The sequence below is a fragment of the Misgurnus anguillicaudatus genome, chromosome 17 (genome assembly GCF_027580225.2).
Source record: "Misgurnus anguillicaudatus chromosome 17, ASM2758022v2, whole genome shotgun sequence".
NCBI classification, from domain to species: domain Eukaryota; kingdom Metazoa; phylum Chordata; class Actinopteri; order Cypriniformes; family Cobitidae; genus Misgurnus; species Misgurnus anguillicaudatus.
The window spans coordinates 3,082,216-3,100,465 of record NC_073353.2 but is presented as its reverse complement, the minus strand read 5'-3'; the positions used below and the strand labels follow the sequence as shown (position 1 = coordinate 3,100,465).

The 18,250-nt window shown below is 37.4% G+C and overlaps 1 protein-coding gene across 4 annotated transcripts in view; it reads right to left on the bottom strand.

Moving 5' to 3' along the window:
• The window catches only part of kalrna (kalirin RhoGEF kinase a), a 203,563-nt gene that overhangs the window by 67,199 nt on the left and 118,114 nt on the right, over window positions 1–18,250 (bottom strand). For all 4 annotated transcript variants that reach the window (XM_055216257.2, XM_055216259.2, XM_055216260.2 and 1 more), the window contains 9 exons: window positions 17,535–17,730; window positions 15,175–15,341; window positions 13,047–13,166; window positions 8,905–9,123; window positions 8,398–8,547; window positions 7,910–8,024; window positions 7,666–7,781; window positions 470–592; window positions 74–256 (listed from right to left, as the gene is read on the bottom strand). In XM_055216257.2, the coding sequence (XP_055072232.2) occupies window positions 74–256; window positions 470–592; window positions 7,666–7,781; window positions 7,910–8,024; window positions 8,398–8,547; window positions 8,905–9,123; window positions 13,047–13,166; window positions 15,175–15,341; window positions 17,535–17,730 (1,389 nt within the window). The remainder of the gene's footprint in view (window positions 1–73; window positions 257–469; window positions 593–7,665; window positions 7,782–7,909; window positions 8,025–8,397; window positions 8,548–8,904; window positions 9,124–13,046; window positions 13,167–15,174; window positions 15,342–17,534; window positions 17,731–18,250) is intronic.

The window sequence follows — 18,250 nt, the reverse complement described above, 5'->3', positions numbered from 1 at the left end:
TTGCATTTACTGGTAAAGTCATTCTGGTAAATTTATACAAATGAACATTATGTCAGGTCAGATGATGCCGTACCTCAGAGCTGATGCCTAGTGAGTTCTCCAGACTGGAGCGGTATTTACTCATGCGCAGGGAGAAATCTCTGTAGCGCTTGTCCACAGTCGTCACCCACTTTTTCAGCTCGGTGACATGCATGTGTCCCTTCTCCACAAAATTATCTGCCAACTGGATCAGCATCTTCACTTTCTCCTTAGTTTGCTGTAGGACACAAGAAAAGTATTCACGAGGGTGTGGTATACAGTATACTGAACGATAACAAAAATGCTTTCGTGGGACATGTGCATGCATCTATATAGACTTCCATCACAAAAAAATTGCTGATTTATAAAATCAAGTGAGTGACTGTGTGTGACAAATGTTAGAGGCCAATGTGAAATGTGTGTGACAGAAGGGGAAATCGTGTCTTTGTACCCTGGCAGAAACCCGGAATTCTCCATATTCCCTCAAGAGTTCCTGAGTTTTCTCCGGCGACTCTCCTGGAGACGTGTGAGTAGTAAGATAGACCTCACCTGCCTCCTCTATCCATTCTAAAGTCTGACACCCACACAGACAGAAACAAACAAACAAGCACACAAACACAATTAACATCCAAATTACCACAACAGTTTGTTTGAATATAATTCATAGAAGTTTTCTGTGCTCTATGAGGCCTGGAGTTTATGAATAAACCAAAATGAATGTGAATGTGAGAGAATGAAAAGAGAATCTGTAGTCTACAAGAAATATCTAAGAGGGTTTTCTGTTAGTGTAATGTACAGATCAAACCAAAATACCTTCTGTTCTCAATCAAACAAGACAATGTGCCAGTAGAGCAGACAAGAAAGCAATGCCAAGATGTGTGCACACAAACACTAACATTACTGTAATATTACACCTATTCACTGTTTATTCAAATGTGTTACAAGCAGAGAAACGATGTGCATGCATACAATTAGAAATAAATATTTACTATAGACAAATAAATAAATAAAACTATTACAGTTTTTCTCAGTTGCTTTGGAGCATTTCTTGAATCATTCTTAAAATTTGCTAAATAATACGTGCATTTCTCAGAACAATGCGTACAAACTGCACAACATCATAGATGTTCTGCAAAATCCTATAACTTGTTCAAAATCATTAGTTTATCTCTCAAAAGTAATTTTTTTATGTCAGTGAACATGCCAGTCCCATCAAAATGTTTAGCCATGTTGTCAATATACCAAGGGACAGATTTATTTTTACTTACAGCTTATTTTTAATTACTTTAATAAATACGCACAGTGGAAAACAAGTGCTGAAAAGGTGTGATCTACTTATTTGTCTAGGTTCCCTTTCAGATGTAAAATTATTTAATTATTTACAGTTTTTCTCAGTCGCTTTAGTACAATTCTCAGATCAGAATTGAAATTCTCAAAACTACTTGTTCAATTCTCACATCATTGTGTCACTTGTGCACATCAAAAAAGCAGTTTCTCATTTCTTTAAAGAAGTTGCAAATGCTTTGGTACAACCATGCAAATGATTATGTACAATTCTCTGCTTTTTCCTACATTATCAGTTGTTTATGTCATGTTGATCAAAATGTATTATAATGGGTCTCTGTTGAATAGTCTCACCCCCCACAACATTTAGGCATCAGTTCATAGTATAAGTATTTACATGCAAAATGATTGAACAAGTTCTCATAATACAGGGTATGGTCAAACATATTTTTTTATACATTTCCATTAGACATTTTTTAAATCTGTCCTGAATTGGTAAATTGCTCCCGGGTGAATCTTGACTTTCTCGAACAGACAGAAACGTCCCCAGCAAGCAAAAACCGAGACATTGAAATGATGCTACAGTACAGTTTTTCTCAGTCGCTTTGGTGCATTTCTCACATCACTATTTACATTTGCACAACAGTTAGTTCAACCTCCATAACATTTAGTCATGTGTACACTTCATAGTAGCAGTTTCTTATTCCTTCGAACAAATTGCAAATGCTTTTGGACATGCATCAATTGCTTTCATACAATTCTCTGCTGTTTTATAACATTATCATTTGCTTATGTCATGTCAGTCAAAGTAATTATACTTGTGAATGCAGAATAGTCATTGCATATAAAACTAATAGTCCTTATTTCATTGCTTGAGTCATTACATACAAAAATGTTGAACTAGTTGTCAAAATCATTTTTTTAAATCTTTTTTTTTTGTCTGAAAATGGCTTCTAAAATGAACAATTTTTAAAATTATGTGGCCAGACAGAGACAAATGTCTGTATGTGCAAGAATGATGACAATACTATGTTTGTTGTATGTTCAGTTCCAATATGTACTGCAACATTGTTTACAGTTGTGCACAGCCAAAGGGAGTTTATGTTTGTTGTAAATAAGGGTGTATTTTTTCTTTTGCACAATGCTATGATCAAATTAGAATTGCAAAGAGTATATGTAGTAAAAATGTGAAACATACATATTCAGTGTACTCAGTTACCTCACTAAATACAGTAATGTGTAACTGTACTGTATTTTTCAAATAGCTGTGCAAATAGTATATAGTGCTTTTTTGAGCATTTTCAGGTCGTGTCACCAAAATCTGACTTTATGCATTGGAAAACATTTATAGAGTAAACTGTCATAATGAAAACATGATTAAGCTATTTGACTATCTTGTACATAAACAATGGTGTCTGGACTTTTCATTTTGATGAACCTGACACTTTCATTGACATGAATACTTGCTTTTGAGGAATGAACTATCCATTTTGAGCAAGTGACATGCTTTTGCAGATTATCAACTAGGTTTTGCAGTTTGTACTAATTGTATTGAGAACTGCATTAACTGTTGTGCAAATGTAAATAGTGATGTGAGAAATGCACCAAAGCAACTGAGAAAAACTGTAATAGACCCAATACATTCTGGCTATGAGTAACCCCCTTCTACCCTAAATAACCTTGAATTTGGTTACATGCCATTTTTGCAAAAATATCTTGAAGATGTATGATATTCCAACATGTATAGCAAAGTCAACAGGTGTTCAAAGTGTTTGCTTTCGTTTCTTTCACATGTTCTAAAAGTATATAAGCATTGTCTATTCTTGGGTCATGGTTAGACGCCTATTAGACTTTCACTGGCAAGCCCAAAGCACTGCATGTACAGTTTTCCCTAAAGATATTGTTCTATGTTCACATTTCTACTTTAGTTTTTTCTTGTAGTGCTTTATTTTCCTTTATGTAATCACAATGACATGGTCTGTCAACAAATTACAGTATAAACAGTAAAAGCGTAAATGTAACTTTTGTACAGTCTCTTGCAATCAAACTCCCACATAACTTATACTAAGGTGTAAATTACAATTTACAATACTTGTCGTCAAAACTTTAGCCATAGTTTACATCAGAACATCACTTCAGAGTAAACTGTTATATTGACGAAATGACTAAACAATTTGACTGTCTTATCCGTACAATGACACATGGACTTGTCATTCTGATTGCACTGACATGTTCATTGACACAGATATTTACTTTTGAGAGATAAACTATGTATTTTGAGTAAGAGAGTGGCTTTTGCAGGTTATCCACGGTGTTTTGCTATTTGTGAGAATTGTTTTGAGAAATGCACTTACTGTTTTGCAAATTGTGAGTATGATTCGAGAAATGTACTAAAGTGACTGAGAAAAACTGTAAATGATTCACACAACACCATTTACTAAGGTTTGTGCGTGTGATATTACTGGTATTTGCGTGATTTGCAGACAATCTGACTGACTGACTGATTGACCAACTGACCGTCCAACCGACCGATTAACTGACTGACTGACTGATTGACCACTGACAGACTGACTGACTAATTGACCAACCGACCGATTGACATACTTAATGATTGACCGACCGACAGAATGACTGATTGACCAACTGATAGACTGAATTATTGACAGAGTGATTGACTGACTGACTAAGGGCCCTATTTTAACGATCTAAGCGCATTGTCTAAAGCGCACAGCGCAACGTCTAAATGGGCGTGTCCGAATCCACTTTTGCTAATTTAACGACGGGAAAAAGGGTTTGTGCGCCGAGCGCATGGTCGAAAAGGGTAGGTCCTATTGTAATGGGAGTATTTTGGGCGTAACGTGCAGTAAACCAATGAGAGTCACAGCTCTCATCCCCTTTAAAAGCACGTTGCGCTGGCGCTATGTCTAATCCCTATTTAGATGACGAACTTTGTAAACTGAAAAACTAAGTGGAGGAAGAAGATCCCCAGTTTAAGATTAATGTTAAATAATTGTGTTGTTTTTCACTTATTTTGAAATAGTTATTTTTTATTAAAACCTTTAAAACCAGTTTTCTTTTAGTCATGGAAGTAAAAAATCAGGCTTTTAATTGCTTTAAATGTATGGCTATCCAATATCATCAAAAAATAATTTGTATGTAAGAAAAGGTTTGTACTCTAAAAATACTTTATTTGTAACAAACAGGAGATAAAGAATTTACAAACGTCTCTCTGCGCGTTTCAGCACTTTGGACAGCGTTTTTTTTAGCAAAGAGTTTTTTTAAGCATTCCTTAAAAATGTTTCTCATCTCACCATATCCACAGGTACAGAGTCATCATATACAATAAATCCATGAGGTAGCATTTAAAAAACATTTAAAAACAGATGCATTTGTTTAAAGCAAAGCATTTATTTACTTACCAAGCTACAGGTGAAGCAGCTCTTTGCGCCTTCTAACGTCTCATAATTAGTCCTCATTTATGTCCAAGAGACTCAATAATAATCTTTTACATTCAATCCTTTAATCTTTCATATTTAAAAGCATTTTTGTGCTGCTGCGCATTCATGTACCTTGGGATAAGCAAACCCGCGTTGTCCTCCCGTTTATAGGCGCATATTACTAATGCGCTCTTTAAATAACAAAAAACATATTGTGCCATTGACTTTAGACTTTAGAGCAGGTTTTTATTTTTGTTTTTGTTGGTCAATGGCGTAGTCTATTTTAGTTGCCTCAAAATAGCAACGCGCCAACAATGCGCCTGAACACACCTCGTTTTCAGACCAGAACGCCCATGGGCGCAAAAGGGGGCGCAAATGCATTTGCTATTTAAACAACGCGGCGCTAAACGTGAAAATTAGGGTGGAAACTAGCGAAAGACACTTGCATCGCGCATTGCGCTGCATTGCGCCGGGTGTAAGATAGAGCCCCATATGATTGACCGACTGACAGACCGGCTGATTGACCGAGCGATTGACTGACTGACTGAATGATTGACCGAGCGATTGACTGAATGATTGAGTGACCAACAGACTGACTTACTGACCGACCGACGTACTGACTTATTGACCGACCGATTGACTAACTGACCGAATGATTGACCAACCGACAGACTGACTGACTAACCAAGATTGACTGACTGACTGAATGGTTGACCACCGACGGACTGACTGACTAATTGACCAATCGACCGATTGACTTACATAATGATTGACCGACAGACAGACTGACTGACTGAACGACTGATTGACTGACTGACTGAATGACTGACCGAGCGAGTGACTGACTGACTAAATGATTGAATGACTGATGGACTGACTGATTGACCGAGCGATTGACTGACTGACTGACTGACTGAATGATTGGCCGACCAACGGACTGACTTATTGACCAACCGATTGACTTACTGAATGATTGACCAACCAACAGACTGACTGACTGACTAACCGAGATTGACTGACTGACTGAATGATTGACAACCAACGGACTGACTGACTAATTGAACAACCAATCGATTGACTTACTTACAGTTTTTTTTATTCGCTTTGGTAATATTTTCACAAGTATGTGGTAAAACCTCACAACTGTTTGTACAAAACTCAAAGCAGATCATCAAATAGTCAGTTTTTTTAAACATGTAATCACATGTTCAATTGAGTTAGTACAACACAGAAAATGATACATTCACTTTTTCACCACACTTAATCATTGTGTCATCAAAGAAATACCTTTCATATAAAGTAATTGTCTTTCACAATGCAATGCTCACAATACTTTTGATATGCTTCTCATCTCATTTGCATAAATACATTTGACCAGCACTTAATCCAACTGATCTTAATGGTTAATCACTGAACCATTTGGTAAACCTATATATTTTCATTTCAGCAATATACAGTATATGGATTTTGAGAACTACAGAAATAAAATGTGTGTTTGTACAAACATATAAATTATGTGTAACCACACATGATAAAATACTCTTTATTGCTAATTGATTTTACATAGTGGTAACCACAGTTGGTCATTACAGTAGATATACTGTAAAAGTGTGGGTGTAAACACTGGCAATTTCTTTCAACATGGAGCAGGACAGACAGCAAGAAGATCTTGTGGACAGGGGATCCATCGGAGAGGTGGGCATGGGCACCCACAGAGACCTCAGGGAGGTGGACAAAAATCTACGGCCAAATGCTCAAGAAAGGCTTGATCCAAATTACAGTAATGTTATGTGTGCACTAAATGTTATGTTCTCATTCAGTTACATTACAGAAAGTAAAGCTATGTTACAATTATATCTAAAAAAATAAAAACTACTGTAATTTGCTCAAATGATTGTAGAGGATGACTTTATTGATCCTTCACTTGATTACCCATAGGATGGATATTTTGGAAATGATAGATTATGTAAGTAACGTAAGTGTATTGCCTAATGTGAAACTGTGTAATATGTATTTTTTAGTACTGTAGCATATAAATTTCAGGACTTTTAAGTCTGATTTGAAAAATGTATCTTGCAATGTTTGCTGTTGGATGAAGTGATTGTTAAAATTACGAAACTGAAAGAAGATTATACTGTTGTGTTTCGGTGATTAAACCACATGTTCTCAGTACATATTACAATAATCTTGTATTTGAAACAATGATAATGTGGACTGAAAACATGTGCAACTCACTGAAAGCATTAAATCAGGTTTTGAAAGAATGACTAGCTGCGTTACAAGTGTGATCAGTTTGGATTTTTGTACTAAGAGTTTTGAAAATGTACACCTTACTTGTGAAAATAGTACCAAAGCGAATAAAAAAACTGTAATGATTGACCAACTGATTGACTGACTGACTGAATTATTGACCTAGTGATTGACTGACTGACTGAATGATTGACCGACCGACGGACTGACTGATTGACCGACAACTGACTGACTGACTAATTCACCAACCGACCGATTGACTAACTTAATGATTGACCGACCGACAGACTGACTGATTGACTGACTGATCGATTGATTAACTTAATGATTGACCAACTGACAGACTGACTGATTGACTGACTGATTGACTGACTGACTGAATGATTGACCGACCGATGGACTGACTGATTAAACGACTACTGACTGACTGACTAATTGACCAACCGACCAATTGACTTACTTAATGATTGACCGACCGACAGACTGACTGTTTGACTGACCGATTGATTGAGTGACTGACAGAATGACTGACCAACTGACTGAATTATTAACCAGAGCGATCGACCGAATGACTGAATGATTGACCGACTGACTAATTGACCGATCGGCCGATCAATTGACTGACGGACTAACTGAACGACTAACTGATTGATTGATTGAGAGAAAGTGTCGTCACCTGTTTGGCACTACGTTCAAACACCACAAACTGCTGGCACTGATCCAAACGCCGCTTCTTCATGGTCCAGAAATGAAGAACCCGGTTTTCTCTCTGAAGCAGTTCATTTAAGATGCCTGTAAAACCATGTAAAAACAACAGATACATGATAAATAAGTAGATGACTGACTGAGCACATTAAAGTTTTTTAACAAAAGATAAAGTGGCATGGACACAGGGATCAGTTCTGATCGGTTGTGCTGACCTTTGACCTGTTGCTCAGGGCCACGAGTGTTGCCGGATGATCCCTGAATACTGACATTATTCCGGTGGATGTATTTCAGGAAAACCTCTGCATTCCGTCTGGCCAGAGTACAGGCCTTAAAAACATTACAGACTTTAAAAATCCAAAACAGACACTCAAATACAGAGAGAGAGAGAGAGAGAGAGAGAGAGAGAGAGAGAGAGAGAGAGAGAGAGAGAGAGAGAGAGAGAGAGAGAAAGAGAGAGAGAGAAAGAGAGAGAGATGGGGGGAAAGAGACTACAGTAGACTGCTGTTCAGAGGTAAAATCGTTACATCAAATTATGATGAACATATAGTTTACAGTAGCCCTTGTACATTCCAGTGTGAATAAAAAAAACGTTTCACAGTTTCATTAAATTTTTTCTACTATGAATGTACATTAATTATGATTAAGCATTATGTAATGTAACCACTACTAGATGGATGTAGCGTGTAAGTTTAGTATTGACCTTCAGAAATGCTTCTTTCTGCTCCAGGTGTTTGCTGATGAGAGGCAGGACGTGATCCACCTCCGCTAAAGATCCAAGTTTATCATGACCACCACACCAGTCCTCATCTCTACGATACTCCTGTTCCAGACTCTCCAACACACTGCACACCTGCAAAACACACGCACACCATCACGACACAGGTGGAAATTAGCTTAAAATGGGTCCTGGAAAAACTCTCAGAACACAGTTGTCTCGATGTTTTCTGATATTGGTGAGACATTATGGTTATGAAATATACATTTTATTATTATTTTAAGTTCATCATTTTTATGTAGTTTTTTATTATTATGGAATTATTTTTCTATTTGGATACACACGGAGCAGTCTGCAATAGAAGTGTTCTGCCCGGCACTTGGATGTCCCCTGCACCTGTTGGACCCTAGAACAGTTCCCATCTTTCATCCCTATAGCATCGGCCCTGTTCCCAACTTAGCAGCAGTGTGGTTCTCAGTTATTATTGATCACCTGCTCTGATGTCTTGTAGAAGGCTACTGAGGCATTAACCAGCTTAAGTCTGTCTTCCATCTTCAGCATGAGCTGTTGCCAGTGTACAGCCACTTTCTCTGCACAGCTGCGGATGGCATCTGGGTCATAGTGTCCGGCCTGTAACATTATCTCTGCCTTCTGTTGCACCTGTAAAGCACTCTGATGGGTCTTCTGCAGAGAATTAGCATGGAACAAAGACTGCGAGAGAGAGAGAGAAAAACACAAAGGACAATAGCTAAAGTCAAACCAGAGGAAAGCGGGATCAAGAAGGCATAACTACATTTACATTTAATCATTTAGCAGACGCTTTTATCTAAAGCAGCTTACAAATGACGTAAACAATAGAAGCTATTAGAACAACAAAAGAACAGCAGTACATAAGTGCACTAAAACTATTCTCATCAAGCCTAACACAGTATACGTAGCTACTGTAAGTGGGTTTTTTTATAGAACAGATAAGGTAAAGATAGAAACATAGAAAAAGATATTAAACTCTGTATTAGTAAGTGAGGTGTTTGTTGAAGAGATGGGCTTTTAGACGATTCTTAAAGATGGCTACAAATTTAGCAGATCTTGTCGCAACCAAAAGATCATTCCACAGATACAGAGTAGGTACGTGATAGTGATTTTTCCCTCTTTTGGAATGGCACCCCAAGACGTATTTCGTTGGCATTTCGATACATGTACTAGAGGGTGCATACGTCTGTATAAGCATGCTGAGATAAGGGCAGAAACCGTTAGATCAGGGGTGGGCAATTCCTGGTCCTGAGGGCCACAGCCCTGCAGAGTTTAGCTCCAACCCTAATCAAACACAACTGAAAAAACTAATTGAAGTCTTCAGGACTGTTTGGAAATGACATTCAGGTGTGTTCGATTAAGGTTGAAGCTAAACTCTGCAGGGCTGTGGCCCTTGATGCCCACCCCTGCGTTAGATCATCAGGCTGGAATGACAAGTAGAGTTGTGTGTCATCCGCATAACAGTGGCAGGAAAAGCCATGTTTCCGAATTACAGAACCTAGGGATGTCATGTATATAGAATAGAGCAGTGGACCAAGCACTGAGCCTTGAGGTACCCCGCTATTGAGACATTGGGGTTCAGAGACGTCACCTCTGCAGGATACTCTAAATAACCTGCCTGAGAGGTATGACTTGAACCATAGTAGTGCCGTTCCAGAGAAACCCATAGCCTTGAGGGTCAAAAGGAGGACGTGGTGATTGACAGTGTCAAAGCGGCAAATAGATCAAGTAAGATCAGTACAGATGATTTAGAGGCAACTTATAAAATCAGGAAGTATTCCCGTAAGGCAAACAGTTCAAACTCTGTGTATGTTTTGATGATCACTCTGAATCTGATCTCTATCAACAGTCCTTCACAAAAATGCAATTGTTCCAGCTTTTTGCTCAAAATTTTGTATTTTTGAAGAAACCTACTCATATTTGAAAGGTGATAAAAAAAACAAATGCAGGTACAATGAAACTTTTTGTTTTTGTGTTTTAAAGCAGAGGGTCTGTTCTTTCATTTGATATATTATATGTTTATATATTTAAAGAAGAACAAAATCATATAAAATGCTGGCGCTGGCCTGGCAACCTTTTTTTAAAACGCTGGCAGGGAAAGAGTTAAGACAGAATAATTAATGGGAATGGATCAACCCAGCATCTTTTACTGAACATCATCCAGTAATACTTCAGCCCCAGACCGCTGACAGATTCAGGGATTCAACGGCCTGTTTTCTGTCTGTTAGTACTTTCATGACAGAGGAAAGAATAAATCCAACTTTAATAGTCAGTGTACGGGCTATTGCCAACACCACAGTAAAAAACGACAGACTACTGTACAGAAGGAGACAGAGAAAGAGAAAGAGAGATTTTTTCTTTTATATCATTCATTTGGTTCATTGGAACAAACTAAATGTCATGACACTTAAATTGTGTTAAGATTAACATATGTCCACAAAGCACACACTGTTTTTGGGTGTTGCTTTTAAAGCAGTTGTAGGTCATAAATCCCTCAGAACCGAGTTATGATCCCTGTGATGTTTTATATATAAACAACTTCTGCTGAATCTCTTTGAATATTCTCATAGGAATTGCTTTCACACAACTCTCAGTTTTAACCTGAGGACTGACACAGGTGGAATAAAGTTTCATTATGGTGACTTGTCCTGTAAGAGGATTACTTCATATCAACAGCAAGGTACTCTGGTGTCTTTAAAGAGCATCTATTTTATTGCTAAAAAACAATGTCATTTTGTGTATTTGGTATAATACTGTCAGGATCCTGTCAGGATCTTGTTTTGTTTTAATGTATAGTTCACTTTGACAGGGTCCTGACATCCCCGTATACTTGTCTTGTGTCTGTGTGGAGAGTCACGTGACCTGTGTTATGTTATGCGTGCCTCGTGCTCTGCTGTCTTCGGTCTTGCCCACACCCTCTTGTTTCCTTGATAATTATTCATGTTTGGTTTATTCCCTGCACCTGTTTGTCATTGTTCCCTAGTTTAGTTTTCCCTATTTTATGCCATTGTGTCTGATGTCTTGTGCTGGTTCATTGTGTATCTACGGATACCAACTCGTGGGTTCTGTTTGTCCTGTCGTGTTTAAATTTAAGTTTAATGTCATTGTTGGTCCCCTTAAGGGCTTTTATGTTACAATAAACGTCTTTAAGAGCTGTCTGCGCTTGTGTTCTATGATCCACCTCCACACCATGACAGATACACAATGTGTTTGCGTGGTTTATGGTTAAAACACATTATTTTCAACATACCGTACATTTTTGTAGCTCCAGATATCCTGCCTTCCTCAAATGCTCTGATTTGTTACAAAGCTCATCGATCTGAAAAGCGCTGCGTCCCTGATTGGCCAGCTTACCAGTATGTTGTGATTGGCTCTAACGTCAGCTGGAAATGTGACGCTCCTTACCAAAAATGTTTTTATCCTATCTTCATTTGTTCTCTTTTAAACACCTCTTAAATATGGGAAGGTTTCTTTAAAAAGACAAAATTTTGAGCAAAAAGCTGATATAATTGCATTTTGTAAATGACTTAGATGAACTCTTTTTTTTCTCTAAAAAGGTATTCTTTCAGAATAGTAAAAACTTGTATCTTGTTATAAGCACCTTTTGTACTATTGCCAACCTATGACACATCGCTTTTATTGTTTCCTAATTTTTGAAAGTCACTTTGGATAAAAGTGTCTACTAAATGTAAATGCTAAGTGAGTGAGGAGCTGTAGCTCATTTGCATTTAAAGGTACATGCGTGAAAACAGTTCAGTGCGTTTTTGCTCCCATCCAAACAGGGGCGTTTTGGACATGCTACTGCAAAACAAATGATGTGTGGGTTTTGAGCTGACACATTCGGGGCACACATAAGACTTATACATTAGTACATCTTGTACGAATGGGCATAATATGTGCCCTTTAATGTTAAGGACATAGCTACACTGTCAAAAAAGGGTCAAAAAAATTATTCCTAACTGTCAATTGTGCAGTACCCTTTAAAAAGATCCTTAAATGTATCGTTTAGTTAAAGATATGCATACATTTGGTACAAATACACCATATTTTCCGGACTATAAGTCACACTTTTTTCATAGTTTGGCTGGTCCTGCGACTTATAGTCAGGTGCGACTTATATGTCAAAATTAATTGATACTGACTAACATGAACCAAAGGAAAACATTACCGTCTACAGCCATGAGAGGGCGCTATATGTTGCTCCTGTAGCCTACCCCTGAAAAAAACTGTTAACTGAAACATTAACTTAAGATAACGGAGAAAGACTTAACAAACAAAATGCCCCCCAAAAGAATAATAATTTACTAAATAAATGCAACTTATAGTCCAGTGCGACTCGTATATGTTTTTTCCTCTTCATGACAAATTTTTTGACTGATGCGACTTATACTCCGGTGCGACTTATAGTCCGGAAAATACGGTATACGTTTAAGGTACTAATATTTACCTTTGATGTACTAGTATGCACTCTTTGGTACAAATGAAATATGTACCTCTAATGGACCATACAGTGTAAAGGACCCCAACTGTACATATCTAACAGATAAATGTTGCACAGGATGTTCAGAGAAATAAAATGATAGTGAGAGTCTCTGTGTGTTTACCTCTATGGCGAGCTGGAATTGTTCATGTTCTCTCTGTAGTTGTTCGGCCTCTGATAGTGAACTTGCGTTCACCATACTGGCATCCAGCATAGACTCACCATTACGGATCCAACTCAGAACCTAAACAACAACAACAACACAAGTACAGTATCAGCACATACACACATCTACCTATATGCCTGCAACACTCACACAATTATCTGAATTACTCAACCCTAGTGCACTTAGTTGGGTGTTGATCATTTATATGCATTATGACATTTGCAGTTATTTTATAAAGCAGTCAGTTTGATCTGTGTGTCGCACACTCTCAGTAAAGACTGAAATCCTAAGGAGTTGGATGAGAACTGGAAACACTTTCTCTTCCTGTTCATTTTTCTCCATTAGCACTCGGGTAGTGTCAGGCACTTACGGCTGTCCCTGGTGACAATACTTCAGCCCTCACTTACACTCTAAATGAGATTAACACTGTGACACACAGACAGCTCAATCTTTCTCTATTGATTACCGATCAAAGGATCTGCCACTAATAACAAGATCAGGTCTACCTGCATCGTCTACTATGCAAAAATTGTACCCCATTCTACTATGCAATTAAAATATTTGAACCTTTACTAGTGGTTTGGTTTGTATGTATAACGTAGGGGTAAGCAGGGCACAAACTAATGCATACTGTAAAAAATGTCTGTAGAAATTACAGTATTACTGGGTATAGACCAGTTCAAAAGATTTAAACAACACTGGTCCAGAAGCACTTCCTGTTTCTGTTTTTTAACACTAGATAAACGTTGGGATAAAATAAACCAACAGAACATATAAACCTGAATTAACTGAAGTTAAACAAACATCTTAAAGATAATAATATATGTGAAAAAAAAAAATTACTGTCACAAACTGTAACAGGAAGTGTTTCTGGACCAGTGTTGTTTACATCATTTGAACTGGTCTATTACTGGCAACTAGTTACTGTAGATTTTACATTTATGTTATTTACTGGCAACAGTTTGTTTAAAGTTAAATGAACATGAAACATTTTCAGTCATTATCTTCTACAGTAAGTTACTGGCAACCAGCTGCAAAATTACAGCAAATTTTTTACAGTGTTCATTTGTGTTCATTTGTAGCAGATATGTGTGTTGATTGTGTAAAAAAAGATTAATCTACCTTAAATATTTTTTGAATGATAGAGACAAAGTCAAAAAGCGTTAGTTTGTGCCCCGCTCTCCCCTATGGCAGTATTTTCCCACTCATATTCCATAAATTACATACTACAGATTTTATTTCACACAGAATAAAGAAATTCATACATGTTTAAAACAACATGAGGGTGAATAAATGCTGACTGCTTTTACACATTTAAATTAATACCAGGGCTATAATTCTTAACTAAAACTAACGAAACTAAAACTATTAAAAACATGTCAGTTAACTGGAATCAAATAAAACCTAGATTTTAGATTCTAGAAAACTGAAATAAGTTTAAGTTAAAGCACTAAAATCATAAACTGATACAAAATAAAAATTAAACAAATAAAAAAAATGAAACTCTGGAATAATTGACCTTTGTATATTAGGCAGGCACCTTCACTTGCTGTTTTTAAATGTCATTTAAAAACATATTTGTTTAGTGCAGCATCTAACGCAGTATGAGAGTTACCTGATAGGAGTTCCTTTTAAGTGTGTATTACTGATCATTATTGTTTTTATTGCATATTTTATTGTATTTTTATTTTATTGTGTTTTTATTTTTATTCTTTTTAGTTGTCTGTTTATTTTATACTGTATGTACAACACGTTGGTGAACACCTGCTGTTTTAAAAAGGTGCTCTATAAATAAACTTTGATTTGATTTGATTTCAAACATGAACTGGAATATTTAAATATATTTCACTTAAATTAGCCATATTAATAAATACATAAATAAATGACAAAAGCTTATAGGAAAGTTGCCAAAAACAAAACTAAAATGAAGATGAAATCTAAAAATAAAAGCTCATTTAAAATATTAATAGTGCAGATGCACAGACGCAAAAGAGCACTGCAAATATACTATTGGGCCACCCTGCATTATTATCAACATAGTGCAGTATGATTTTAAGTCTAAGCAGTGTTTGTGTGTTTGTGTTACCTGTTTAACCTCGGCCTGTAGGTGTCGTAGCTGCACACACTGCTCCAGATGTTTCTGGGTGTGCTCGGCGCTCACATCCAGCTCGTGCTGTTTCTCATGAAGAAACTCCAGCAGCTCCTGAACTTGGGTGGCCAGATCCACGTCCTTCTCACCGGTCAACTCAATACCTGCACACACATGAGGACATTTCACAGACTTCCATTTTCATTAAGACATTGTTTACTACCGTGTGTTTATTAACCTGACTGAATCTACACTGTATCAATAGTAAGGTGACTATATTTTAGTTTTCAAAAAAAGAGGACAGTGGGGCAGGTGGTCTTACAAAATAGTCAAAATATTTAACCAACGAACTCTCTCCTTTAGCTGAAATTTTGTGGAACCTATGTGGGCTTCTAAGTCACTAGTAGCTTTATTGGACAATGACACATATGTGCTAGCTTTGCAGGTCATGCTTCTGTTTCACACGTATCCTGAACACATACATTTCCTCCGTAAATCATCTGTCAGTTTGCGTTTGAGCATTTTTTACATTGTTCAGGAGCCATGTACCACCTACTGTTGATGAGCAACCTGCTGCTCTGTCTCCTGGCTGTTGCTGTGGTGCTGAGGGTAATGACTGAGATGCAGTTTGACCAATGTTTGCATAAAAGGCAGGACCTCAAGTATATAATTCAAAGCAATGCAAAAATGCACACATTGAATGACGACTGTATAAAGCAAATCCCGAATACCGAAAATTTGGGGTGATTTGTGATGTCTGGAAAAGAGTTAGTATGGTCACCCTAACCAAGTGTCATATTTGCATGCAGTACAATGTGAAGACAATTTTATCTTCATAATAAGAATGAAAAAAAAAAACCCACAATCTTTTCTTATGGGACATGTTTACAGCTTTTCACCACCAGGAGGCAGAATGGTAGCAAAATCCAAATCTCAGCATCTACAGTACATGGAAAGCACTCTTTCACAGGATTCTTGGAGCTGTGGCACAGTAGCCAGGGATTACACACATGGGTGACACAGGTTTGAGTCCAGCCTGCAACATGTCTGTCCTATAGAAGTCTTTGATGCAGCAGGATCCAACGCACTTTTAGTGTGTATCTCTGGTCTTGTTTATTTTACACAAGAAACCATTCGTCACATAGATAGAATGTGTGCCACTGAGAAACTTTAAAATGTAATTGTAAATATAAGCTAGATTAAAATTCATCTAATTCAGTGATTTTCCCAGAAGAATCAGTCACACCCATCGGTCACACAGTCATGTAATATCACAGTCATATCTGGAACAGACGGTGTCCAAACCCTGGACAGAAGAGTGTGTCCTCAGCCAAGACCCATATGTGAGAGAGAGGGGGGTGAGAGTTAGGTCAGCAGTTTGAGGAGAGGAAAGTCTGTTTCCAATGTTAAAAATATCGGTGACACACAGAGCTGGACGGTAAGACGACATGAGAAAAAGAGCAGATAGTGAGTGCAATACTGAAACGATTACAGAGAGCAGACTTTAAACGTAAAGTCTCATATTAGTGTAATTCTTTAGATGTGTTTTTATATATTGAGATAAGTAAGCATCGGTGACGCTCATGTGACGGCGGACCATCTCACCATGTCTCTGTGGGCAGCCATACATCGATGACGCACTGTCACCTGACACTTCCTCTGTGTATTTATCTCTCTGACCTCTCTGTTTTCATACATCCCTCTTTACATTTCTAATGTTACAGTCATACATACATTTCTCATTAGAGCTTTTGGTGTGGACCCAAGAATGTTTAATAACAGTATAAAATCTGCTTTATAAATATTTTTTTAAAGAAAGATGCGCACACACGAGAGATATTTCGGGTCGTCTCAGGGACGATTGTCAAAACAACATTCGTTTTAAATTTCCAAAGACGGGATGGCGCTATACTGTATATATATTATACATGACCCGTGTCTAAGTGTCTTTGAGGCACAAGTGAAACTTTTAGACTCAAACCCGCTCGGGTCGGACCTCGGGTTTTCGGATCTTAGTGGGCCACGTGAAGACCTCTAGTGTGAGGATGAAGTATGGGGTGAGATTGTCCTCCAGTGAAAGACAGTGGAGCTCATGTGATCCACCGGCTGTTACTATTCAATGAAACGGTCAAGAATGAAGCAACAGTATATAGATTAACACATTCAAAACTACAATACAACAGTCCCTGTAAATGGCTGTATTGAAATCACAGCAAAAGAAAGTGTGTAGACATGCAGATCATCCTCACTGTCTGCTGATTCTTTTGCAGACAGATCTTTACTTGCTCAAGTTGTATTGTTAAACTGTGTGGTTACAGGGTGATCTGCATGTACGCCATCAGATCAAAATCTCTCACCTGATGCTTGGACCTCCATGATGTACGGATGCAGGTCCTGACCTTGCTGCATGACCTCATAGGTCATGTTTTTCATGGCCAGCTTTCTCTCTGCGTGCCGCTGAAGTCTCTGTTCGGCCAGACTGGGCTCTTCAGCGGTAAAGTCATTCACCTGATGGACCAGGTCCTCATTCCACGCATCTAATTCTGCCGTCACCTGCAGTATATGAAGAACAGCTTAAGACCTGTTTACCTGACTGAATGACTTCATTAATCATTTAGGGTGAATGAACATATGAGCAGTAATAGACAATTGAATGGTATATTAAGTGGTGAACATCAAATAAGATTTTTAAAGAAACCAATTTAATGTTGTTAGTGATGTACAGTATATTTAATTATTGGGAGTGTTTCTGGTAGATTATAACTGAAAAGCAACAGTTATTTTTTTATTTTTATATTAATGAGCTAGATTTAAGTTATCACTAATATCTTAGCCCACATTTCTTGTCTCTTAACTTTATAAATTCAAACAAATGCTACAAACTTCATTCAAATGATTTGTTGTATCATAAAGTTCCCAGTGTTTGGACAGGAAAAAAAGGTTTAATATACACTATAATTCCACCTCCTCCTGGAATAACCTACAGAATACCCTAAAGCTTACCACGTTTACGTCATTAAATGTGATTAAGCTAGTTGTAACAAATTATGTGTTTTACTCTTTGGTAATAGTT